This window comes from Fukomys damarensis, unplaced genomic scaffold (genome assembly GCF_012274545.1).
Source record: "Fukomys damarensis isolate Sample0158 unplaced genomic scaffold, DMR_v1.0_HiC HiC_scaffold_3, whole genome shotgun sequence".
NCBI lineage: Eukaryota > Metazoa > Chordata > Mammalia > Rodentia > Bathyergidae > Fukomys > Fukomys damarensis.
In genome coordinates, this window is record NW_022900915.1 from 27,180,071 (window position 1) to 27,207,821 (window position 27,751).

The 27,751-nt window shown below is 34.2% G+C and overlaps 2 protein-coding genes across 18 annotated transcripts in view; one reads left to right on the forward strand and one right to left on the reverse strand.

The window, feature by feature from the left end:
• Ppip5k2 (diphosphoinositol pentakisphosphate kinase 2) overlaps positions 1–4,617 on the reverse strand; it is a 70,871-nt gene extending 66,254 nt beyond the window's left edge. For 13 of the 16 annotated variants that reach the window (XM_033767475.1, XM_033767503.1, XM_033767482.1 and 10 more), the window contains exon 1: positions 4,380–4,616. The gene's annotated coding sequence lies outside the window, so the exon portion shown is untranslated. Of the gene's footprint in view, positions 1–3,792; positions 4,007–4,379 lie in introns of all 16 variants that reach the window. The other 3 variants (XM_033767464.1, XM_033767466.1, XM_033767498.1) reach the window with 3 other exon arrangements.
• A 99-nt stretch (positions 4,618–4,716) lies between these two features.
• Gin1 (gypsy retrotransposon integrase 1) lies at positions 4,717–25,334 on the forward strand. Of its 2 annotated transcripts, none has more exons than XM_010608495.2 (8): positions 4,717–4,805; positions 6,798–6,943; positions 8,659–8,852; positions 10,420–10,725; positions 17,203–17,394; positions 17,492–17,668; positions 18,070–18,352; positions 24,868–25,334. In XM_010608495.2, exons 2-8 carry the CDS (start codon positions 6,805–6,807, stop codon positions 25,140–25,142), a joined length of 1,566 nt encoding a protein of 521 aa, XP_010606797.1. In that variant the 5' UTR covers positions 4,717–4,805; positions 6,798–6,804; the 3' UTR covers positions 25,143–25,334. The 2 variants fall into 2 exon arrangements, with proteins under 2 accessions (XP_010606797.1, XP_010606794.1); XM_010608492.3 differs by lacking the exon at positions 4,717–4,805 and adding an exon at positions 4,835–5,037.
• The last annotated feature ends 2,417 nt before the right edge of the window (positions 25,335–27,751 follow it).

Below are 27,751 nucleotides of genomic sequence, written 5' to 3' on the forward strand. Positions count from 1 at the left end.
AGAAGTCAAATGTGTCTACCAACCCATGGAATACAAAAAAGTGTGTATCCCATAGTTTTTCCCCCTAAATATAAATGAATATGTTCCCTTTTTTCCACTTAACTCAAATTCAGTTTCATTTTTTAATGTGTTTAAGGTATATAGCTAAATATATGTCCCATTTGAGTATTAACGTACATCTGCAACTATGTCTTTTTCATTCACTTGAAGAAAAGCAATAGATAAATCAACAAATAAATACATGTTAAGAAGACCTCACTAATAAGACATCTACACAAGAATTTAAATTCAATTAGGATGTCAGCCACAGAGTTAAAAAAGCATTTTAGGTAAGAAACATAAAATATTAAAGGTCAAAAAGCAGAAGTGTGTTTGGCCTGTTTTCTATATTCAGGGAATAACAAGGAGGTTGAAGTACAGCAGACAAGCAAAAGAAGAATGGCAGAAAGTGATGCAGGACAAATAGCAAAGATGCAGACAGAAGACTGAGAAAAAAACTTCAGTTTTATTAGACTGTATTTAAGAAAACGAGAGGGAGAAGAGGACATATACACAGTTGCTCTGAAAATTTTTGTTACAAAGGCAGGAAGAACCATTGAGCCTGGGAAGAACAAAAGTTTAAAGAAAGCTTTATTATAGATACTATAAAAGGCTTAACCTTAGTGGTTAAGAGGATAGATTCAGAAATAAAAGCAAAAATACTTTGGTTGGAGTTTTGAGTTCAAAAACTGTATAACCTTGAACAATTTTTCAGGGCTCAAAGTCCAAGTAATTTGAACTTGACAGAAATCAATCAATAATTATAAAGTCATTAAGAGCTGCAAATGTCAAGTCTGTCTGGGTCATCTAATACTTAAAACAAAAAAATCAGGATGCCATAGGTCTTATTACATTATTGCCAATGCTTAATAAATTCTTGGAAGATTATGGGATAAATCTTTTTTTCCTCTCACCCAAGGTCTGTCTATCTATCTGTATCGTTTTTCCTCTTACTCATGTAGTAAAGGTATACATCTGGTACAAAATAAAATTTAATGAGCATTATAGAGTATCTATATTTTAGATAAATTTTTTTTAGATAATTGAACCAAATACAATTTATGTATATAACATTTCCATATCATTCAGCTATCTGATCAATGTTCAGTCATGAATTCCAAAATATATTAAGTGGCCTTAAAGATATGTACACTATTCAAATATCAAAACTGAATCTTTACTTTTATTCCTTCTACAGGAGTGGTCCTGAAATGGACTGGTTACATTACAATTATGTGGTATACTTGTGAAACAGAAATTACTGGGTCTATGACAAATTTTCCTAAGCAGTAATTCTTAACTAGAGAATCTATGTTTTAATGAATGGTTGAGCAGCCAGGTTTCAGAAACTCTTTAAATCTCTGCAAAAGACAAGCATCACTTAACCTTGATTTCTGATTTAAAATGAGTACCATCTTACTAAGGTTTCCTCACTAAAAGCAATATGTACTATAGTTCTCAAATTATAGTATACCTTAGAATCATCTAGGGGGGCTTGTTAAAATACTGAACTAAAACGTCTGGAAGTGGAGGCTAACAGTTTGTCTTTCTAAAAGTTCCAGTGTGATACTGATGCTGCTTGACTTGGAATTACAACTGCTCTAGAGGACTTTGACAAAACTGAGTTTGAATGATTTTTCTGAAATTTGCCCTTAACCAAGTTACTGAACCTCTCCATCCATCATCTTTAAAATTATAAACATTATAGTTTTGATGATAAAATAACAATTTAGATGCCGCTATAACTAGCACGTGTAAAGGACTCAGAAAGGTTAGCTGTTTATATATTTTGTTAACTGTTGTTATAATGAAGACAGATTTCTGACCTTAATTTAACTGGCAAGGAACCAATACAGATTTAGACCTGGTTAGAATGTACTCATGTATCTTCCATCTAAAAGAAGCCACTGCAACTCCTCTTTTTTACTGCCACTGCTGGATATCCCATTACATCTTTTCTAGCCTTCCACACTATCTGAGACCTATAAGAGCACTAACGCCTCAGATAAACAGTCTTCTTTCATACTTTTACTGGGTTTGGCCAGCACTACCTCGTCCTCAAAATAACACCTTGGATAAATTCATCAGTCCCCTAACCTGAATTTTAGAATCTTTTCAAGCCTTACCGTTGCCCTTTCCACAGCTTCCCTCAAAAGACCAACTACAAACTAGTAAATCTCTGATCCCCAAATCAGAAGACATGGACACTCTAGTTTCTGCTGCTCAGCTTAATAATGTACATACAACCAGTTTTCCTGATTTCCCAGAGCATTTTCCTCCAGTAGAAACAGTATTATACTATCAATGGTGGCTAAATTCCACAATGCTAATAATAAGTTACACAAGAAGGGTTACAAAGGTTTCTTTGGGCTAGCAAAAGCAAACTAAACATCATTTATAAGATTATATATATTTTTAAAAACTCAGGTTCCAAAGAATCTTCTCCACATTGGTATTTTTGCCCTTTTCCAAAAGGTTATGCAATACTTTTCTGCTGAGTCTGCACTTCCTTCTGCCTGGAATTCCGTGCTCTTTGAAGTTCCCATATCCTCTTTAATAATCAACCTGAAAGTTTTCCTGGATACTTTCTTGATCACTATCATGCTTCCACCAGGCCCCAAATACACATCAAAACTCTTGCCTCTCCTCTATGCTTAGATCTACAATTATCTCTTTCCATCACAGCTGGGGTTTTTCCTCCCCATCTTTTTTATTATGAAAAATGTCAAATATTCAGAAGAGTTGAAAGAATATTTCACAAGACATCCATATGCTCACTTCAACAACAGCCGCTATTTTGCCAAATTGACTTTCTATTTATATATACACATGCACATATATTTGCTGACCATTTGAAAGTTGTAGGCATCAACATTCATCATCTCAAGCACATCTCCAAAAAACAAGTACATCTTCCCACATAACCACAATATCATGACCACTAAGAACATTAGTACACAGTTCCATAGCATTGTCTCTATGCAGCTGTGGATGAGAGCTTTTGAAGAACAAGGACCTATATATTCCGAGGACTTCACTGGGTGATCAATAAATGTTCTACCAATTGTTCAGTTTAATACCTCTACAACCACTTGGCAAGTATATGGAGTTAAAACTTAAATAACAAGCTTTGATTTTATAACTCTGTGCTGCAATAAGAACAGTATTTGGGGTTTTTAATTACTTAATTGTGCATCACAATTCTGAAGCTCCACGAAGACAGGGACTGTGTTGGTTGCTTGCCAAACAGACACACACAGATACACACACACACACACACACACAACTAAATGAATGAATATTGTATCCATATTGTAATGAATATTGAAAATGTTAGGGAACAAATTGGGATCTTTGAAGAACATTGGCCAACAGAACACTAATTCGATATCGTGAAACAGTTCAGATACAAACATTCACTTGTAGCCAAAGTTTGCTTGGGCGAGTTACCTGACCTCTCCAAGCCTCAATTCTTAATCTCTATAAAATGGGGATAACCTAACTGACTTCATGGAATTGTTGAGGAATGAATGAGAATATGTGAAGCACTTGGCATAGCTCATTAGCGGTAGCTACCTTCGTTATTTTATCTGTCTGAAACAAAAACTATAATGTTTCATTGAATTTATAACAGCTCAACAAAACCCTGTTCGGTGTAGAGGTAGGATGCTTGCTTGCTAGGTGCTAAAGTCAGCCATACTTCCTACTTCTTCAACTAAGCCTTTCCACACGCAATGGAAGGACAACTATTACCCACAGGACTCCAAGAGCAGTAAACTCCCAGAGAGTTGTCCAGAGCCGTGTAAGAGATCCAAAGGTCATCATCCGCACGTCAGGAAGAACTCTGTCCAGTCCATTAGGTGCAGCGGTGACCTGAAGCCTCTGACCGCACCATGCAAAGCTCGAACCAACGCACAAGGCTTTTGTTGTTTGGGTGTGAAGTCGACGACCAGCACAGGGGCAAAGGCTATAAAGAATGAAAACTTAAAGTAGCCCCTCTACCGTTAGTAGTATCCAAACTCGACCCTGCCCACTTTGGTGGAAGGGTTCCCAGCTAGGAGTTGAAGCTCTGCAGCTTTGTGGCGGAACTGACTGCAACGCCTGGCGTTTCAAAAGAAAAAAGGAAGCAATGGGGGAGGAGAAAGAGAAATCGAGCGGCGAAAGGGCTCTCAAGGCTATACTGTCACTTCTCCGCGCCCGCGTTGTCACCGTGCACATGCCCCTCGCCCGCACGTGCTCTGTGCATCTAGGGTCAGCAGGGCACAGCAGGAAGCAAAGCAAAAGCCGAGCAGCCCTGGGACGATCAGGTGCTATGTCTCCATCGATCTAGGGGCCCTCACCTGGCAAGGCTGGGGTCTCCACTCGAGCTGTAGGAGAGGACCAAGCTCATCCAGGTTTCGGTTTCTCTCCTCTAATTCTCGGGGCAGAGGTGAGGTGCTGGAAAAAAGACTTCAGTTGCAAGCGCAGACATGGCTCTTCTCCCTCCAGTAGCAGCTGAAGGGCCACAACGAGGTACAGTACCTCAGACACTCGTACACCTCATGTGTCTCGGACACGCCTCTTCCCCACCCGCTTTACGTGTTACTCTGAAACTTCACCGAGCGGAACAATTTCCGGTAAGAGCTCAACGATCCGCCTCATCTTTTCTCATCAAAATTGTACACGCACTCACCGGATTAAGGTTCCGGGTAGTTCCGCTTCCGGCAGCGCACTATAAATCGCGAGAAGAGACTTAAATCCTGGCGTTTGCATTTAGGACCACTTCGGTGAGTGGTCGTTATGGTGTGCTTTGTCATACGTACTTTTTTTTTTTTTTTTAAACGAGTTGTAACCTGACAGTCATTTTAAAACCGTCCCCCTCAAAGGATGTGAGGAGAGTTTGAGGAGGTGGAGAATGTGCGCAGGCGCCCTAGGGCTGGGGAGGGCCTTGGGCGTTGCGAGTTCCCGAGAGCTGGAGGCGAAGCGAAAGGGGTCCAGAGCTGTGGTCGGGCTGGAGAGGTGGCTCGGGGTCGCTAGTTTGACTCAGTGGTTTTTGGTTTTGTTTTTGTTTTTCCCCGACGTGCTAAGCTTAACTGGTCCTTGCCATTAATAATCAGTTAACAATCGTCAAAATGCTTAAGAAGACCCTCAGCCCAGTAGAAGTAGCGTTAGAATCCAAGCGATTGAATTCAAAAGTGGAAGTTAGAGAATTCTCATCCTGACCTTATCGTAGTTGTCATTTTAGCTTAAAAATTTGCCCCAGATTAAAATCACCTGTGTAGCGGGGAAAGCCTTGGGTTCAGGAGAAAAGCCTGTCAGGAAGCTTTAAAGGGAAAGATGCACGTTTTATCTCACTATGGATTTCCTCTAGGAAATCATGAGCATGTATGAACCCTAAGTAGAGAAATACTTTTCGAAAAGAAAATGACAGTTATCTTACGTAGTTTTTTTTAAAGTTCTTTGGCCTGTTCGTTTGTTTTTCAATCTGTATACATGATAATTAACTTTATCAGGTCTTACAAATAAATGAACTGATGCTGGAAAAATAAAAGGGCGAGGAGGAAGAGGAAAAAAAAGAATTGAAATGTGCTATGTATATGTACCAATTTCCTACAATGACTACAATCATGTTTTGCAAACATACTGATAAAAGTCAAAAGAGAGATAAGCATAAAAAAAGTGAATTTACCCTATTTGGCTTCATGGATATGCATGTGGAGTTAAAAGCATTACTTTGTTGTTAAATATTTACAGCAAAATGAAGCAAATTATAAAGCAAATTACCTGGTGCATTGATTTCCTAGTCTTTGATGTTACTGAAAATGGTGCTCGTCCATGTTTCACAAAATAAAATAGCATTATTCAAAAAATCAGAATTTTAACCTCAAATTGATGTGTTCTTTTTATTTATTTAATTTTTGAAACAGATTTTTACATAGTTGGAATAGACACAGATTGTAACCATTCAGGGGTTTAAATTGGTATCTTGGTGGTTTTGTGTGTGTGGTGTGTGTGGTGTGAATTGTACGGTATTTTACTGTCCTCTCACGAATTTCATACTCCCACTCATGTAATTTTTCTCTCCTCTGTTTGCATTGTCTCCCTAGAAGCTGTTCCCTTTGGATTAAACTTTTAAAATCACTTCTTGAAAGCAAAGCAATCTCCTTTCATTTTTTTTCAAATTGTAGTAAAATACACATAATGTGAAGTTAACTATATTAACCAGGACCCAAATTCATTTTTTTCAAGAAAAATTAATTGACATTGATTTTATATAGAAGATACATGAGTTCTGGCTGCTGTCATTATTTGAACATTTACAAAATATAACATGATTGGAATAGAGTTTTTTGCAATTTACTATGGTCATGAATATATTTAGAAGTAATATAAATTATGTTTCCTGGTAATGTTATTTTTAAAATATCATATAATAGGTCTAAACTATGTAAGTGACATTTTACTTGAGGGCAATGAGAGACTTTAAGCAAACTTTTTGAAGTGTATTCATTCATTTCCTTTTCCTCCTAGTGTATAGCAAATTTTCAGCACTCTGTCCAATGGAGTGAGATAAGATATTTTGTCATGATGTATCTCAGAAATAGCATTTGAATATTTTAGTTCAAATACATCACTGTTTCTTTCCTGTACCATAATTATCTCCCTCACAGATAATATTCTGGGAATGCTCAGTTCATACATAAGCAGAAATGTGACAGAAGCCTGAACTTAAATAGCAACTGATTTTGCTTATCACTTAAATAATATCTTTTGCCTAGGTTCACAATGGTTCGTAGTGGAAAAAATGGTGACCTTCATCTTAAACAGATTGCATACTATAAACGAACTGGTGAATATCATGCAACTACACTTCCAAGTGAGAGAAGTGGCATAAGAAGAGCAGCAAAGAAATTTGTCTTCAAAGGTGAAATTGACATCCAAATCTTGAGTATAATCCATAAATTTATTTACCTATATTCTTTTTTTTTTTTTTAAGGTACTGAAGATCGAACTGGAAACCTTGGGCTTGAGACGCAGGGGGCAGAACCACTGAGATAAACCCCCGGTCCCTTACCTATATTCTTTATAGAATCTTAAAAGTTTATATAGTAACTCACACTAAGTGATTATCAGTTAAATTGACAATGACATTCAAAAGCAAAATAGGAATCACACTGAAGCTAACGAAAAGGGCCTAGTAAATTATATAAGTACTATGAGAAACAAACACTTACCTAAATTAACTTCTTTTGTCTTCTGATGGTTCCTACTCAGATGGAATACAGTACTTTCAAGAGTGGATGCCACTGTCATTGAGAAACTTTTTGGATGCTTAATATGAAAATGCTGAGGAAGATAACTAGTGGAAGGAATGGGAAGAATTAACTATATCCATTTCTCTGGTCTCTTCTCCCACTGCCATTAAATATTCTCAGGATTACATTTATTTTTAATCCTGATTCTCTTGAATAGATTAAATATTTGAAAGGCAGGGCACTGTTTATCTTGAAAGGTTATTATAGTTTTCTCCCTCCTTCAAAGGAGCAGAGAAATAACCAACAAGGACAATCACCAAATAATTGAGTTAATATTACTGCCATTGATAGGGATTTTGCCTATACGCACACATTGGCTTTTCCCTAAAGCAGGTCAAAAAAATTGTAACATAATAAACAAATGCCTGTTCCTGTCTCCCTTTGTACACCACACACAGTAACTCCTTGTGCTTAAGAACAGGTCAACTCTTAACCTCTTAGACTCAAGTGAGATTTCATTCATTCATTTATTTAGTAAAAAAGTGTTTACTGAATTTCCTCTTATATGCCACTCACATTTTAGGCCCTGGAGAAATTTTGGTGGATAAAGTAAGTTGAGTTCCTATCCTTAGGTTGCTTACTTTCTAATTTAAGTAAGGAATGTGTAATTCAGCACATGTTCTGCTATATTCCAAAGTTTGAATTGCTGCCTGATCCAAGCTAAAGAAGTGATTTTTTTAAATTCCTTGGTTGCTTTCCAGCTTCTTCCTAAATAAAATGAAACTTCTGCCTCGTATTAGAGTCTGAGGCAGAATGATCTTGGGTTCAGGTCCTGCCCTGAGCAACTTACTGACTTAATGAGACCCTGTCTCAAAATTTTAAAACAAGGTTGGAATTATATGTCAGAATGAAGGCCCTGTGTTTAGTCCCCAGTATTGCAACAACAACAAAAACACCCCAAAACAAAATAAAAACAACAAAAAACCTTAAAGATACAGGTTCTCCCAATGTACCATCTCTGCTTTCTACTAAGATCTAGAGAAAGTTGGGAGAGGTGGTTGCCTCTAAAATTAGATTTAAGATGAAATGTAAATACTCCCATAGGTAATTTCATAGTCCTATCATTATTACATACTCTAATGAACAAGTGAGCTCTGCTTGTACTGATAGCTCCAAAATTACAGCAGCCAGCATTCCTCCTAGATATTTAGTAAGTGTGACAATTGAGAACCTTTCAGATCATATGGTAGCATCATTACAATGGAAAAAGAGTTTGTAAAAAAGCAAAACATTCTCATAGTTTGAAGATAAAGCTATCATTATTTTAGTACCATATAGATATCTCTAAAAGTTACAATTCTTTTTTGGGTATCATTTCTTTCAGAGAAAAAGCTATTCTATGTTGGAAAAGACAGAAAACAAAATCGTTTGGTAATTGTTTCAGAAGAGGAAAAAAAGAAAGTCCTCAGAGAATGCCATGAAAATGATGCTGGAGCTCATCATGGCATATCCAGAACGCTCACCCTAGTGGAATCTAATTACTATTGGACTTCTGTGACCAATGATGTCAAACAGTGGGTATGGCTTATGTATTTAGAATATTTTGACTATGTTTTTCTGGTAAATATACAAAATTCTATATCATTCCAGATTTTACTCTGGATATCACCTCTTGTTAAGTACTTTGTGTATGGGTAGTTTTTGTACGAAAAAACACCTCAAAGGAGTTTTATTTCTTTCATATGTTTTTTTTTGTGTGTGTGTGTGTGTGTGTGTGTACCAGGGATGGAACTCAGGTCCTTGTGCTTTGTGAGGCAAGCGGCAGCACCACTGAGCTAAATCCCTGGCCCCCTTTCATAATTCTTTAAAATCACTAATGTGTACTTTGAACTAGAAATAAAGTAGTTTTTAAACATTTGAAAATACCTTTAGGGCTGGGGATTTAGCTCAGTGATTCCATTGCCTGCCTTGCAAGCTCAAGGACCCAAGTTTGATCTCTGGTACCAAAAAAAGAAAATATATTTAGATAACAGATAATTTAGAATCAGATTTTCATTATTGAACTCCCATTTATAGGCAGAATTGGGTTGGTGCTGAAATTCCTTTGACTAAATCATTTCATCTTTAAAGCCCGTCATAAGGTTTTCTGCGTGTAGAAGAATGTGTACATAATTAAGTCAGGCCTGGGGTGCACTGTTCCCTTTTGCATCTGTTCCAGCTTCAGGAAGAAACTGTTGAACATGGCAAAAATGCAAAATCAAATTATGGACCTGTCATGTATTCCTTTACAGATATTTAGTAAAGTATTTGTCAAATCTTTTATCTTTGAGAATAGATATAATTTTTTAAATAATCAGAGGTTATTTGTGGTTAAATCTAATAAGTTTAAGTTAGGAAATGAACATGTTGGTCAAAAGTAATTATGACCATAATATATTAATATGGTTTTTAAATTTATCTTCAGAAGTTAGCTTGAAAGTAGTTTCTAATGTGAAACTTACAGAAACACGTTGAAAAAATGAAAACTCCACGACAGACTGTGCTTTGTTTTTGTATACCTCCCTTTTTTTAAGGACCTAGAAAAATTTCTGGCATCCACAAATATAGCCTACTTTAAATTCTATTTCAATAGGGCTGAGGATTTAGCTCAGCGGTTCGGTGGCCTGCTTTGCAAGCACAAGGACCCGAGCTCAATCCCTGGTACCAAAAAAAACACAAAACAAAACAAAAAATTATATTTCAATAAATATTGGTATCGATGAATGAATGAATGAATTTCTTTATAGTGATAACTTCAGTATCTTCTACATATAGAAATCATTGCATATTTTAAGATTGTAGAAAATTAAGTATCACATGGTCCCCCATAAATATGTAGTTTTTATTTGTCAGTTAAAAAATAAAAATTCGTGTAAAACATGAATTATGTCACATGTAAATAAGCTTTCAAAAGCAGGTCACATAACAGAAATAGCAACTAATATTTGCTTGTTCTAAATAGAAGGTTTAATTCAGTGGTCTGTTTTTACACCAAAAAATTCTCCTTCAAAACACAAGCTACATATTAATCATTTTAAAACTCTGATTTATGTTGAGTATATTAATTTATATATATATATTTTCTTTATTGTGTGCCTCTTTGTAGGTATATGCTTGTCAACATTGCCAACTGGCAAAAAATACAGTTTTTCTAGCACCTAAGCAGCACCTTCTCAAGGTGGAAAATTCATGGAGTATAGTTACTGTGGATCTGATGGGACCTTTTCATACAAGCAACAGAAGTCATGTGTATGCTATAATTTTGACAGATTTGTTCACAAAATGGGTTATGATTTTGCCTCTGTGTGATGTTTCAGCGTCAGAAATTTCTAAAGCTATTGCCAATGTATTTTTCTTATATGGACCTCCTAAGAAAATAATAATGGACCAAAGAGATGAATTTATTCAACAGGTAAGACAAACTGCTTACATCTGGGAGCATATCTTACTCTTTCAGTGTCCATTACGCAGTGCTCTGTGCATTATAGGCTACTTAATTTATTCAGATAAATTGCTAAATTGCTAAATACAGAGGTAATTATATTGTAGACTACAAAAGTAGTAAGACTGGAAGTTAGGAGATTAGGCTTTTAGTATTTATTGTGCCACTAAAGTAATTGTAAACCTATCTTTTGGTGTCGTCAAACTCAAATTTAAAAAGAAACTGAACCACACAGTCTTTGCTTACTTCTAACTTAAAATTTTATAATTGGCAGGTAAACGGTAGGTGAATGGTAAAAGGCAGCTAAATTTAACTAAATGTAATAATACATCATGTTCATGAATGAGAATACTCAATCAGTACTGAAAGGTGTTTCTTTTCCCTTCTCCTGGTACTTTTTTAGACTTATGGTGGCATCTGTGTGTGGTCCCAACTACTCAGGAGGCTAGGGTGGGAGGGACAGTTGAGCCCATGAGTTTATGACCAGCATAAAACCCATTTCAAAAGAACATTGTAAAATTTTATAAATGATAGAGTACAGTATAATAATAATCATAGCTAATCAAACTTTCTTGATTTGCTGTACCTTTGATGACTCAGTAAAGAAGAAATACCTCAAGTTATATTTATTAAGTACTTCGGACTTACATAAGGCATCCCTAAGACTATCCCCAGATTCCATGACTTACTAGGAATACACAACATGTAGTCATACTCCTGACTAAAATTTATTCAGTGAAAGAATCCAAACAAAAGTTGCAGCCTCAGCAACTTAGTGAAACCCAGATTCAAAATTAAAAGAACTGAGGATATATGTGAAAGCCCTTTGTCCAACCCCCAGTACCACACACACACACCCACCCACACACACACACACACACACACACAAACACTTCAAAGAGAAAAAGTACATAGGAAGAAGTCCAGAAGAAATCAGGCACAACCTTCACTCTACCAAAACCCTTTCTTAAAAAAATTTTTATGCTTGAGACAAAGTCTCACCAAGTTGCACCGGCTAGCTTTGAAGTTGCAGTCCTCCTGCCTCAGCGTCCTAGAATGCTGGGATTATAGGCATGCACACCACACCCAGCCAGGATTTTTATTGATTCTTGTTCACATATGTATCCTCTATTACAGACCCACAGAACAAAAATTATTTAGCATAAGCCACATTATTTTATAAACTGTTTAGGCCTCATGAGCTACCCTCATCAATTAGAAAATGACTGGAAAGCTTTCAGTGGTATCCAGAATCCAGCATGCTAGAAAACTTTGTAAGCAGGTCTTTCAAAGGGTAACAATCTCAGATCTGCCATGTTAACTATTTTCTGCACAAGTCCTTCCAAACAACTTAATAAGCATTTACATTCTAGCCACGTTTGTAGCCATTTAATAGTCTGATTCTTGGGACTGAAGGATGTAGCTCTGGGTTCAATATTCAGCAACCCCCCAGCCCAAATTATATATGAATTTAAAGAAAATTATTTTATATTATTCTTAAATAACGAATTTCTTGCTAATAGGTTGTGTGTCCTTGTTGACTACTATTTCTCAAACCCTGGGATCCTATTGGAAACTACCAACTATCCTTACTTTCTGTGTCAGTGATATTTTTAACATAGTAAATGCTTTTTATTATTATAGCATTTGCTGGAAAAAAAAGTACTGTAAAGATATAGCATCATCAAACTTGATCTATTGAAACCATGAACTACATCAAGCTAGTATGTTTCATGGTATATAACTGATGTTAACTGGGAATATTAATAACTGATTAAAATGATAAAAGTGGCATCACCAATGAGTGGAAGAGGGAATGGTTATATAATAGATTGATAAGGAACAATTTTGTAATTATTTCTGTAATATGGTTTTAAAATGAAATATATATATCAAAACTATTGTCTAGTAGGTTAAGTAATTTTTATGTCTTTCATAGAAATAAAAAATAGGAGTAATTCAGTTTTTGTTTTTCTAGAAATGGAGAACACTTTCTAAGTTTAGGAACAATACTATACATTTCAATGGAAAAACATCAAACTTCACAGCATAAAAACTAGGAAGTTATAGGACCAGAGATGTAGCTCAGTGACGCTGCACCTGCCTTGTAAGCATAAGGTCCTGAGTTCAGTCTCTGGCTAAAAAAAAAAAAAAAAATTAGAAAGTTATATGTGGTAAAAGAACTGAAATAAAGTAGATCTATATGGGGAATGGCTGATATCTTTATAATTAAAAATTCAAACAAATTCAATCAAATTCAATCAAAAGCAAAACCAAATAATTTTCACTTGATCTTAGCCAAAAGGCTAAGGAGCAATCCAAATAATTTTCGAAAGGAAGAAAAATTCTAAACATAGATAAAATATTCAAACTTAATAATAATGAAATATAAGTTAACATTAGTTTTTGTTTCTATAGTAAAAAATGGTAAGAATAGCACAGCAACTAGGATGATGTAGCCTTATAATACTTGTAGCATTACAGCTTGAAACTTACCTTTTTGTAATCACAAAAGATCCATTAAGATTTATAAATATATGTCTTCATAAGCAATTATATTGTGAATAAGAAACTTATTCTAATTAAATTGTTCAACTACAGAAACATATTTTATAATAATTTTTACCACAGTGCTATTCAGGTTAGTGAGAGATAGAAACAACCTAAATATCAAAAAAACGTGCTTCAGAAAGATGTCTAGCCACATGGTGAAATATTTTAATGTTGCCATTATAGTGATGCTTGAAAGTAATAAATTTTATGTACTTTTTAATGTAACTATTAAAATATTAACAAAGAAAGGGAAATAAAGTATTTTTAATATGAAAAGTCTAGATAAAGAATTTCATGACATATATGGACATGTATTTTCACAGATGACTATAAAAATAACAGTAGATACAGGGCCAGGGATTTAGCTCAGAGGTTCTACCGCCTACCTCTCAAGCACAAGGACCTGACTGTAATCCCTGGTACAAAAAAAAAAAAAATAGAGTAGATATGAAGCTATAACTGGAGGCTTTTAAAAGCATAGTCAGATTATAGATTTTTTTACATTGTAATTCTTCCATTACTGAACATGTATGTATAACCTTCTATTTCATTTGTGAACTAATAGAAAACACTTCTGTTTAGCAATAACTAGTTCTTCTCTCCTTGCCAACATGTCCTTTTAGGCTCTTGCAAGTAGGCAAGCCCTCATAACTGGTTCTGGCCAAAGAAATGGAATAGCGAGTGATGCGTTACTATTAGCCTGAAGCAAGAAAAAGCTCTTGTGCAGTTCCTCAGTCTCCCAGTTACCTTTATCTGAAGAATTGACTGAATGTTGTAGATGTTACACTATAAAATGATGAAACTTGCCTTTGAGAGGCAACCAGATGTATAGCCAACCTTGTAAAAGCTATAAGTGAAACTTTGTTGCATTAAGTCACTCAGAAAGATAGAAAAGTGTGTTGTAAATGTGCAGAAGTTTGCAGTTGTCTGTGCAATGGGGTGTGTAAGACAGTCTAGTTTGGGAGAGACTTAGAACTTTTTTTTTTAATCTAGAAAATAAAGACGTAGCATTACTGCTAATGGGTACTGATTGATAATAGCTTCTTAGCTTAGTCATTAATCCACATAAAATGTGAAGATACCCTGACAGAAAAAGAAGAATTCATAATATGTAGAGGTCTACGGTCATTTCCCTGTTCATTCTTTTGCTTTCAGCAGTTAACTGAATTTATTGATATAATCTAAATTTTACCATAGGATGACCAGGTGGCTAAACTCCCTTGCAGTGAAATAATATAATACTAAAATGCAAACATTTATCAGCCACAAAAAAATGGTAGAGCTGACAGTTCTACTTAACTTCTGGTGTAGCTCTTTGTTAGTCACACTAATGAGAAAAAAAATACTATCAATTGGATCTGGTGAGAAATGGCCATCAGAATTATTAAGAAGACTCTGAAATAGTAATTCACATCCACTTTTATGAAGAGCTTTTCCACTGAGTGCATATTGTGCTTCAAGAAAGCTAATTATAATATATATAATTATGGTTAATATCTTATTAGCTAATGATACTACAGATGCCTTTGTGACTAGCTAACAGTTTTCCAGTCATATTTAAACTCATAGGATAATCAACCCAGACTTTAAAATGAACTCATATAATGTAATTAATAAATGTTTACAATTCTTTTGTGAGGTTTCTTAGTAAAAAAGTACAAAAAGTCAATTTTAAAAAAAGGTACAAGATCCCAATAATGAATGCAACAGTACTGTATACCTAAAATGTACCAATAAACTCAATTTTTTAAAAAAAGTACAAAAAGTCATATAAGGTTGAGAAAACTTATACTTTTTGCTCGATTAAAATGACATAAATATCACATAGAAAGCATAATGGTGACAAAATAAACTGTGTGCATCAGAAAATACAGAAAGCATTCCTAGAGTGTTGAAATAAGATTTGTGTGAGAGATTTATTATACAGTTGGATAAAAATACCAATGTTTCCGACATATTTCATCTTAGAATATTTGATAAATTGTTGTAGTAAAAGGAACAAAAAGTTCTTGTAAACCTATGAAGAGAATAAACATCTTCATTGTGAAATTTCTTGACTTTAAAGAAAAATCTCATATATAAAAATAAAATTGTAAAGACTTATGGAATACCTGCTTTGATGGGTGAGGATCAAAAGCTGATGGGATGAGATGTGAAGATGGATAAAGATGTCTAGACTGATCTACAAATGGATCCACTAGATCAATGATGGTGGACCTTTTAGAGACTGAGTGCCCAAACTGCAACCTAAAACTCACTTGTTGCAGAATGCCAGTGCTGCAAATAAGCTTGAACACTAAGATTAGTTTAGAAAAAACAACTGTTAACCAGTGTTCTGTTGCTGGGACAACTTGGCTTATGTGCTGACAAAGGGGCTCTGTTCACCAACACTGCACTATATTGCCAACCTCTTGAAACAAAAAAATTGAAGCCTTTTCTGGGGGTCATTTAAAACCATTGATTGAGACCTCACATTGATACCAATGATAGCTATTCTCTGGGATTTCATTCTAATTACTTTTTAATATGAAAGAGGCCACTTAAACATATATATATATGGAAGCACAAATAATTATGGTCAGATGCAAATAACGAGAACTTGTCTCCCTTTCCCTACATGTAAACTGTAAAAGTTTATTTTGTACTCTGGTAAAAGAAGTCCATGCTATCCAAGGCTAATATGGTAGCAGCAAGTGTCATTGGGCATCCATGCTTTTAACTTGCTTTTCCACTATCTTTGGGATGTGACTCTCAATTATGTACTCACAGTATCCATAGAAAGAAGGGAAAAACAATGGGCAAAAAACAACAAGTACTAGCAACAACTTTCACGTGCATCTTGTTCTACCAGCACTGTGTTGCATGATCACACTTGTCTTCTACGGAGCTTGAAAAATGTAATTTTATTATTTAGCTTTTCTTTGATTAACTTTATCTTTTTTAATTAGTCTGTTATCTGAGATTTCCTTCTTTTAAAAAATTTATCAATCAAAACTTAACTCAATTAAAGCTAATAAAGATTAAAACATACAAGAGTTACTGCTTACTGTTGTTTTCTAAACTCATGTTGACTTCTTATAGACCCTACATATAGTAACTGTAATAATAGTAGTAGCAGTTAAAAGCCAGAATATACTACTTGCCAAGAATTTTTTTAAATACTTTATAACTATTCATTCATTTAAACCTCAAGAGAGTTAAGGGTAAGATTTTCTTCATTTTGTAAATGAGGAAACTGACTGGGCCAGGTGTCACCTAGTATTTACTGGGGGCAATATGTACTGAATTATAAAATTAGTTAACACACAGTATTAAATTGTAGCCTGTTGCATCCTTGTTATATTTTTAAATTTGGTAAGGAATTCAACTTTCCAAAGCTTCAAGTTCTTGACTATAAAATAGGGTAAATAAAATAATTTTATAGTTTAACAAAAATAAGATGAACTATGTTGACCAGCACATCGTGAGAACCTCCAGTTGTAGCTCCTATTTTAAACTAAATATGTGTATCTTTATTTGAAATGGCTATGAACAGCGGGAAAGGCAAGTTTCAGATTCTTTTGGAGCTGTTTTTTGTTTTGTTTGTTTTGTTTTTGTTTTTGTTTTGTTTTGGAGGGGGTACCAGGGATCGAACTTGGGTCCTTCCGCTTGCGAGGCAGGCAGCAGAACCACTGAACAAAATCATTGGCCTGAAGCCATTTTTTTAAATCTCAAAAAATACAAACTTGAAAAAGTCACCTTTTGGACCCAAGCAAGTTGGCATTTACCTGTGATCCTAGCACTTGGGTGACTGAGACAGGAAGATTTTGAAATTGAGGCCAGTCTGTGCTACATAGTAAGAGCCTGTCTCAAAACAAAAAAAAAAACGTCAACTTCATGTTGTCTATTTTTCAGATCAATGTTGAACTGTATGGATTGTTTGGTACAAAAGAGATTGTAATTTCTCATACTTCTGGAACTATTAATCCAACTGAAAGTACACCTAGAACAGTCAAAGCATTTCTCTCCAAACACTGTGCCGATCACCCAGAGAACTGGGATGAGCATTTATCAGCTGTTTCCTTTGCCTTCAATGCAACTCACTTGGTATGTGCCCTTTTTATTAATTCCATATTTCTTAGCTATGAATATTTCTTCGCCGAAATATTCTATTACAAATTTGTTGTTTTTTTCCTTAAAATAGGAGCCTGCTAAAAATACACCATATTTTCAAATGTTTAATCGAAATCCTTACATGCCAATGACTTCAGATACTCTTCATGAAGTGGATGCCAATAATACAAGTATGTTTGCCAGAATTCTAGATGCAGTTAAAGAAGCTGATAAAATAATGGAGACAAAGACAACTTCAATGGGCCAGGTGATGCTATTTAATAGAAAAACTGTAAAATTCTAAGAAGTATACTTATTTTGATATACCCTTAAACCAAAATGTTTTACCTAGAAATTCCTGCTTGTCCTGGCTAAACATTAGCTATGGAATTCTGAGAGACAATAATGAAACAAACATGAATTTTAGAAGCAAGAAAGCTGGATTCAAATCTAGTCTTGCTGTTGCCAGGAGTTTGACTTTGGAAAATTACTCCACCTGTGTTACTTACCTTTTATGTAAAGTAGAGATAGTAATGCTGACTTTAAAATGTTGCTTTAAGGATTAAGTAGGAGTCATGACTACCTTTTTATAGGAAATAACCATTTTGTCTCTTATCTGCATTTACTTCCAGAAATCTTTCATCTTTTTATATTATTTTACACTTGTAGATGGAGAACCATTTGAATGGACTACATAAAAGCAAGATCATTGTTAAAAAGAAAACAAAGCAGTTAAATCCATTTCATTTAAAAGTGGGTCATGAAGTTTTAAGACAAAGGAAAAATCGGTGGAAAGATGGTCGTTTCCAGTCCGAATGGGTTGGTCCTTGTGTCATAGACTATATTACAGAAAGTGGGTGTGCTGTCCTGAGAGACAACACGGGGTCTAGGCTTAAAAGACCTATCAAAATGTCCCACCTTAAGCCTTATGTAAGAGAATCCAGTGAACAAGGTAAGTGTCTGTTGCTTCTCTACATTTTTACTTTCTTTGAGCAGAGAAATTAAGTCTCTCTTCCCTCTTTTGCTTAGGTTTTCTTTTCCCTTCTCATTTTTATAAAATTTAGTTTCAGATATACCGTATCATGTGTTTTATTAGAATATGTCTTCTGAAATAGATTTTATTTTGATTTCTGGAGTGCTTTTCATAGTTGATAGAGAATACACTGAACCTGTATCACAGAAAGATTATGTTTCTATTTTTGCTTATACAACATTCTGTTGGTCACTTTGTACCCCATTTTAGGGTGGAAAACAGCGATAAGAATGTTAATGTCAAAACATACTGTCTGGAATCTGTGAAATACATAAGGGAATTAATGTCATTAATGTTTAATGCTGCTTCATAGATAGGTCATAGGTGAGGAGAGGTGAGTGTGCAAAGTGTAGTGTCTTCAGAACACATCACGGGGCTGTGAGAAGTGATAGCACTCTAAACAAGGTTATACTTGGCCCAAAATATTACTAGTTCTTAACAGTCAAGATATCCTGATCTTCTTAATTTCTTTCACAGTCTAATTCAATGTCTGTTGTTGTTGTTAAGAGTAGGAAAAATTTATTTTTTTAATATCTGATGTATGACACAATGTTTTAAACAACAAACAAGTTATTTAACATGAGTAAGTAAATAATGGGCAGCAACAACAAATTCTGTTTTTAGATATGAAGCCGTTAGGGTTGCCCAGTAATAACTGAACTCTGTTTTTTATCTGAGCCACAACTCTAGTGTTGAAAGCTCTTCGTGCCTTTCTTTCTTGTGACAGACCCAGCTGCTCTAGTCAGTGAACTTATCTGTGACTGTGTTCTAATTCTGAAACTCACAAGTACCTTCATTCTTTTTTTTTAGAAGATAAGTGCTTTCACTTCTTGTGCCTTCTCAGTGCTAGGATACCTTGATAATCTCTCCCTTCTGCCAGCTAGGTAGGAAAAAAAAATTATACAGGTACACGTTGTTCTTTCTTCTTTCGGAGATTTTCTCCTTAGTCTTTGTCATTTAGGACTTGCTTTCTTTTAATCCCTTCCTTAATACAAAATTTACATTTAAAATATTGTATTGGGATCAGTTTCAACATTTTGTAGTTTGCTTTTTTCAAAGACTTTTCTGAAAAGAGATAAAATATTTTGCAATTTCTAAACATTTCAGAACCAGATTGAGAACAAAAGTTTCTAAATAGATGCAGTATAATTTTTGCCTCATGATTGATTCTCTGCAGATGTTTCCTCCAAAAATATAAGAGAATTGCAGTATTACTACTGGTGTACACGTAAGGAATCTGAAATTGATGGATGAATTTGTTTTAGTTGTTAACTAAAGAAAGTGATGATCTGGCCATCCTAGAAAGTAATTCTTGATTACTGTCTGGTGGGTGGGTGTGTGTGTGTGTGTGTGTGTGTGTGTGTGTCTGTGTGTCTTGTGTGTCTGTGTGTGTGTGTGTGTGTGTGTGTGTGTTTCTCTAATTTGCAGAAATTCAAAATAAAGGTGATTTCCACCATCATTTTCCTTGGGGCCTTGTATTTTCCTAAGAATATTAACCTAAGAAACTGATTTTAAAGAGTCTTTCAGCTGAATTTAGTGCAAACAGTATCTTTGAATAATTGTACAACTTTAATTGGCATAAATTTGGACAACTTATATCTGAAAGAATTATAAATCTGTCTCTATTTGTCATTGCTGATCTTTACCAGGCTTGAGATTTTGTAGCTAAAGACTCATTATCTCAAGCGACATAATGCCTATTTCTTATCCATTCTTATCTAAAACATAATGTAATGAGAACACATTCAGTACTAGGCCTGTAATATTGTCATTGCTATTTTAAGAAGGACTATTTATTATCTTCTCTAATTCAATGTCAAATACTCTTTCAGGCTAATTATTTTAACAAGAGAATCTAAATATGCCATACTATCTCTCTGTAGTCATAATGTTCTCTTACAAAGGAAAAATTATGCTATTGATCTGTTATTCCATACAACATAGAATTTTAATAATTTTAATTGGCTGAGTTTGTTATAGATTTGGATCTGCCTCACAAAATCTTAGTCTCTTTTTTCTATGTGGAAAGCCCCATTTATGAAATGATTTTCGTTATTATAGAAGTTTACTATTGCTACTATAACAAATTTAGTAGCTTGAAACACAGAGATATATTATCTTTAAATTTTGTACATCAGAATTTTAACATAGGTGTCCCTGGGCTATAACTGAGGGATTGATAGATTTATGTTCCTTTCTCTAGACTCTAAGAGAGAAGCCATTTCCTTAATTTTTCTAGCTTTTGGAGGCTACCTTCATTCTAAGATTTGTGGTTCTTTTCCTCCATCTCCATCTTCAAAGCCATTAAAGGCTCTACCTTCTCTTCTTTGTCCTTCTACACTTGAGGTCCTTGTCCTTGGACCTGACCAAATAGTCCAGGAAAATCCCTATTTTAAGATCTGCTTACTGTCAGCCTTAATTACATCATTAATTTTATTATTTTGTTTTATAAGGCTATATATTAACAGGTTTTAGGGATTCATATGTGGACATACTGGCAAGTTTGTTATTCTACTACATTTTTGATCTACATTCATGAAGCAAAGCCAAGCTTACTCTTATGACATCAAGACATTCTGACATTAAGCCTATGATCACCACATCATTATTATTATATATCGTATATATTTTTATATAGTTGATGCAGAGAAAGGTGTCCTTTGGCCTTTTAGTAATATAGTCTCTAACAGTCAAATCAAGTTCTCTCAATAGCATTACTGATGATAACGACAATGAAATTGTAGTTATTTTATCGGAAGAAGGGATGTACTAGAATGACAACATACTCAAAAATGTGAAGATTATCAGACCACATATAGAGTTAATTTAGTCACTTCAGGATAAGAAAATTAAATAGTGTGAAACCTTGTGTCTTTCTGTTTGAAGAGATAAATGATTTAGATTTTTGTGAGACTTTGCTTTTAATTTATTTCTCTCTGTAGGGAAATTTAAAAGTCTATTTTTGTCTTTAATTCCTTAAAACTATGTGAGAAAAAAGTCTGTCAAAACTGCTGGTAACATCTTTCTAAAAATGCCTCAAAGACTGAAGATTTAATTATTCAATCTGGTCAAAATTGATGTACTTTCATTAGACAGATATCATAATCATAGCTGAATTAAATGAAAAAAGAAAAATACTTAGTAAGTTCTGCTATATAATGTAGTAGAAAAGTTTTTCATTGTGGTCATATTTATCTCTTTGGGGGGTAAAAACTTTTCTATACTTAACTAAGATTACATCACTGTTGTCCAGTAGATGCATAATGCAAAAACTATGTAACATGTCATTTTAAATTTTCTAACACATTTTAAAAATACAAAGAATTGGGTAAAAATAATTTTCATATTATATTTTATATAACTAATTGTGTGTCCAAAATATATTATTAGATGAACATAGATTCCTTGGCCCTAGTAGTTTCCTTTTTGATAATCTTTATTGAAATCAAGATCATTTATGTTGACTCCAGTGGATTTAAACCACAGTGGGAGTTGAACCATATTTGACCTTTCTGAATGAATGAGAATACTTTTTCCTCTATAAACAGGCCTTTGACTTCTTCAGAAAAATTTTCCATTCTGTGTAAAGTGATTTGTGTAGAATTTGCTGAGTATAATCTTTGTTTCCTACAGTTTTATTCTAATAAGTACCTTAAATCTTACCATTTAAAAAGAAAAAAATATGTGTAATACTTAAATTATGTAAGTGTAGAAACTTGCCTCTTATTATAAGAGATATTGGTAAACTCTAGTTTTTTTCTAAATCCAGTATAAGAAGTACTTAAGCCAAGGTCTCTGAATGCATTTCTAAAATATCAAAGTAGTAACTCTTAGCTTAAAATCTAGACAAACATTTTCTGCTCTGATGTATACATATATATATATATGTGTGTGTATATGATGTATATATATATGTATATGATGTATATATATATGTATATGTATATATATATATATATATTTAGTAGTCTTATTTTTCTGAAATAGACCAACCTGCTCATTTGCATAGAAAAATTTGGGGAGCAGAAAACCTCCTTCAACAGAGATTCTGAAAGTATTTTTGGAAATTTCTTAAATCAGTATGATGTCTTTCATACTTATGACTTTGTAGCAGTGTACAGGCTTTGAATCTGTGAAATTATCCATGGCTATTAGAAAAATTCATTAGTAGCACTTTTACCATACATATCTTTTTAAAGTTTTCTCACCTGGTTCTCTCCTGTATTAACAGTTAGCAAAAGCAGACTTTGATATAGAACCTCTAGTATCACACTGTAAGTGTTTTTATTTCTTTGATCCTTTTTCCTGCTATAGATCATAATACTTATTGTGGATCATATGATATATATTTCATCAGTGAGATTTCTCTTGTCCAGCATTTCATCCCATCGAGGCAATCAGAAATTATTTTCTGTCACCTTCAATTATCTGTACTTTATTCCATTTTGCTTTTTGTTTTTATACCTTAGTTCTATTATAAACAAGGTATCATCTTGTCATTTTCAATCTAATCTCTGCTTTTACATTGATAAAAATTGAAGAGGTTAAATGTAGAAAACCTTTTTAATACCGAATAGTTTCTCTGGTGTGAATAATCTTCAATAATACAGAAGATCCTAATAAGATTACTGACATTGAGAAATGGGAGGAAAGGAGCTAAAGGTGTAGGGAAGGTGGGATGGGTAGGGGAAGGGTAAAAAGGGAAAAGAAAAAAATGTGAGATAATGAAAAGATGGAAATAAAGTGGTTGTAGATGGGGAGGGGAGGAGGGGGTGAAGGGAGGGCAGGGACAAGGGGAAAAAATGAGAACTAAGACTTGTCATGTAGAGGTACAAGATCCCAACAATGAATGTAACTGTATTGTATCCCTAAAATGTACCAATAAACTCAATTAAAGCTGAAAAAAAAAAGAAAACCCTTTTAAACCAAAATATAGACCACATTTTGCCTAATGGAGAACTAAATGGGCAAACTAAATGACCACATAACCTCAAGCCCTCTAATGACATATGTTAATAGACAGCATAGACTTTTATGGTTTATTGAAGTTTGTAAATTGAAATTTCTTAAATTCATGAACTTATGAGGGTGGAAATAGGCTCACATAGGATGAGTAGGGATCACTTGAGTGGGATCATTTCCCTGGATATACTAGCAAATTTATCTGCTCTAAGGAACTTTCATTGATCCCTAATCTAAATGTCCAGTTCGTCTTCTGTTTGTTCTTTCTTGAACTTGAAAGTTTGAGGACTCTTAAAGCTATTAAAACCTTCAACAGTATCCATTAATGTTTTAGGAGAAAGTCTGGAAAGAAAAGACAATGGTCAGGAAGTTAATAAACTGGTAGAAGAGTTCATTTTGGTAATGAATTAAATTATCATGTAGAAAAGAAACCTTTTCTGTATATTATTCTTTATATTAAAATATTCTGCCAATTTTACTATCTTTTTAACATTCATTTTAAAGCACTTTTTGCCCTTTGCTAAAAGGAAGACAAGGAAGATTACCAGTCATTGTTTTAGTGTGAATCAGGTAGGCCTTAAAAGTTCCTAAGAATTTTGGTATCAGATTAGATTTAGATAAACTAAGCTTTTTAAGCTACTTCATTGAAGCCTGCCTCCACATAAACATGATCCTAGAAACTCTCTTCTTCTAGTTCATATTATAACAATTTCATATTATCTTCCTAATATGGAGTCTATAAAGATTGGGGAAGTATCTAAGGTTGTGATATAAGAATGTAACAGTTGTATTTGTTGAAATACCTTTACTGAATTTGTTAATTCACCAAGAAAGGTTTTCCTGAAGCATATTAAGGATATATCATTATCAAAAATATCATTTCATAGTTTTCTTTTTAAACTATACCAGTGGTGGCAAACTTATGGCACACGTTATTGTGTTTTTCTTTTAAAACAATAGATTAACATTGGTTAACAGTTGTTTTTTTCTAAACTAAAACCTCAGTATTCAGGCTTAATTTCAGTGTTGGAACTCCACATCAAATTAGTGGTTTTGGGTTGCAGTTGGTTTTTAAAAGTTTCATCATCGTTGATCACTGATCCATTCTATTCCTATTACCTATCTCCACACATAAATATCTACCAAAAAGGTCCAGGGAATAGAAAAGTGTGTGGGCCAGGGATCTGACTCAGTGGATTCACCACCTCCTTCACAAGCACAAGGGCCCAAGTTCAATTCCCACTGCCCCCTCCAAAAGAAAGAAAAGTGTGAATGTTCTAAAATGCTTCATCTTCCTTCATTCTTTATGTGTGAACTGGCAAATGTACACATATATCATTTTGTTCACAGTTTGACATATATTTAATCTTGACAGTTGCTTTTTATTACTTTGGATTTTTTTCCTCTCAACATTGTTCAATTTTAAAATGACGTTTATAATTCTGAAAAATTGATCATGTTTCTTCTTTCAGATAGTCTTTATCTCTTGCAAGGTGCTATAGTGGCAGATCATGACTATATTGGATTGCCTGATATTCCAGTTGGAACACACCAAGCAGATATCCTGGTAGAAGATGCAGCTATTGGCGTAGTTGATAATGAGTTACTGACATCAAGCAAGGAGCATGAACTATTAGAATATAGGAATCCCCAAACCGCTTCATTGATAGATGATCATGGTACTCTTGAGAAGCAGACTTTTGGTCTGTTGGACTCTTCAAACCAAGTCCTTGAATACTTAAGTTAGTAAATACCAAAATTGATTTAACATGCTTGTTTAGAAGAATGTTGATATTGTAACCATTAAAATAGGTTGTATAGAACAAGTGTCTTGAAATAGTCTTAATGACTAAATCCTGAATTTTTATAACTGTATCTAAAGTTATGTCACATTTGATATCAATATAGAAATGTAGAGCAAAAAACGCATATACATTATATGCTTATTATATGCATATTATATCATATATCAGTGTGTATATATGTATGTGTATATATATATATTATATATAGTATATATGAAAAGAAGCGTATAATGTGTAGAATTCAGTTCTTTTAAATAGAGAACAGTTAAACCACTTTTGCTTCTGAGGTAATAAATTCCAGCTCAAAACTCTTAAACCTTTGTCTGATTTTTTTTTTATTTTGAGACATGTTCCCACTGAGTTGCTCAGGCTGGGCTTGAACCTTCAGTCCTCTTGCCTCAGCCTCCCAGTCTTTCTCTGACACTGATACTGCATTTTCAGGTTTTCAATTTTCTTGAATATCTCCCCCTTTAAAAATTTTATTTAAATGACCCAGAATGGGACTAATAAGTGTTGAATGAATTATAACATGAATGAAATGAAACTTCTTTCTGTGTCATAACTACTGCATACAATATTGTAGGAAGAATCTTAGGGTTGTCTAATAGATTTTTATAAAATATTGCTAATTTCAAATTAGCCTAATTTGTTATGCAGGTTCAAGGTTAGGGTCTGAAAAGTGCATGTTGCTTTGAAATATTTTTTACATTTCTGTGTAATTTATTAAAGCCCAGAGTATTCATTAATATTATTTTTTCTGCAAATCTGTGGGAATATTAAAAGATAGATGTGCACCTCATCCTCATTAGGATCTTAGCACCTGGTAAGAAATATAGACCATATAAGCCAGGAACAATGCAAATTATAAATTAGGACATGCCAAATCCCAGGAGACCAGTACAGACAAAGTACTTCGGGAAGCAAAAAGGAGATATTTTTATATAGAAAACTTAGGTTTAGCCATATGGCAGAAAAATTATTTAAACTTCAACTTGAAAAATATATAGGATTTGCTGAGTGAATACAAAAGAAACAAGGAATACACAAAGACAAAAAAAAATACTATTATGATTCACAGAAGGGTAGGGATTTGTTTGTTTGTACTGCCTTGAATGTAAAGTAGCAAGGTGTAATGATAGAGAAAGCTGAAAAGGTAAGTACAAATCTTTGTGAGAATCTTGAATACTACTAAAAGGTGACAATGTTTTTCACCCAAAATTCATATGTTGAAGTTCTTAACTCCCATAACCTCAGAGTGTGACCATATTTGGAAATAAGTTTGTTTCAGATATAATTAGTTAAGATGAAGTCTTTTGGAATAGCATTGACTCTAAACCAGTATGACTGGTGTCCTTATAGGCAGGGGAAGTCTGGACACAGTCTCAAGGGGGATATCACATGAAGATGAAGGTGATGCTTCTACAAGCCATGAAATAACAAAGATTGCCAGCCACCTGCCAGGCCCTGGGGTAGAGGAGTAGAGCAGACTCTCCCATAGAACTGTCAGAAGATCAACACTTCATCTCAGACTTCTGCCTTCAGATCTGTGAGACAGTATAATTCTATTGTTTAAGTCACACAGTTTCCAGTACCTTATAGTAATAACCTTAGTAAAGTAATACAAATGACTACCTAAATTATTTTCTGAGAGCAAAATCTACTAAAGATTTTTATATAAGAATGTGGCACGATCGATCAGAACCCTTCTATGATGTTAATCTGAAAGCTTGCAAAGAATTTATTCGAAAAGAGAAGAAAAGGCTTGGGGACTATTTAATAGGATCTTGCTGTGAAGATGAGTAATAAAAACTTAAACTAAGCTTGTAGCATTGATAATGAATGGAGTCTATCTTAAGGTAATACCTCACTTATTGTTACCATATTGAATAGTAATACTGGAAATGGAGACCTGAAGGATGATGAATACTAAAAAGAATGATTAAATTATCTTTTATATAAGCTAAAGGATAAATAATTGGAGGGAAATAAATCAATGTAGGGTTCATCTCAGTACCACAGACCAAATAAATTCAAGGTAGAGAAAAGCGTTGTTGCAGCAATAATGCCTGTCCTTTTTCATAGCAGAACAAATTTTGAGAGGGAATTATATTAGCCCCTCTCCTTGATTAGTATTAGTGGTTGCACCTTTTCTCAGCTTGAATAAAGTGGCGTTCCTTTATTGATTCACTAACTCAAAATTAGCCATCTGCTTTTTTTTCTCCCAGTATTGAGAATTGAATCCACAATCTCATGCATGTTAGGTGTGCATTCTACCAATTAACTCTATCCACAGCAACGTTCTCCCCCATTTTTTTCACTTGAGAGGACTAATTAATATTCAGAGTCATATTAGGATTATAAATTCTAAACAGTTACAGTTTGCCTCCCCTAAATAATCTTATCAAACAGACTTTAATCCTGTGTGTCTGAATCATGTTATGCTAACACTTTTTGTCTGCAAACTACCCACAAGTCTTAGTAGCTTAAGACAAAAACAAACTATTTCTTGGCCACCCCACGTTTCTCTTGGTTTATGCAGGGCTTGGTTCCA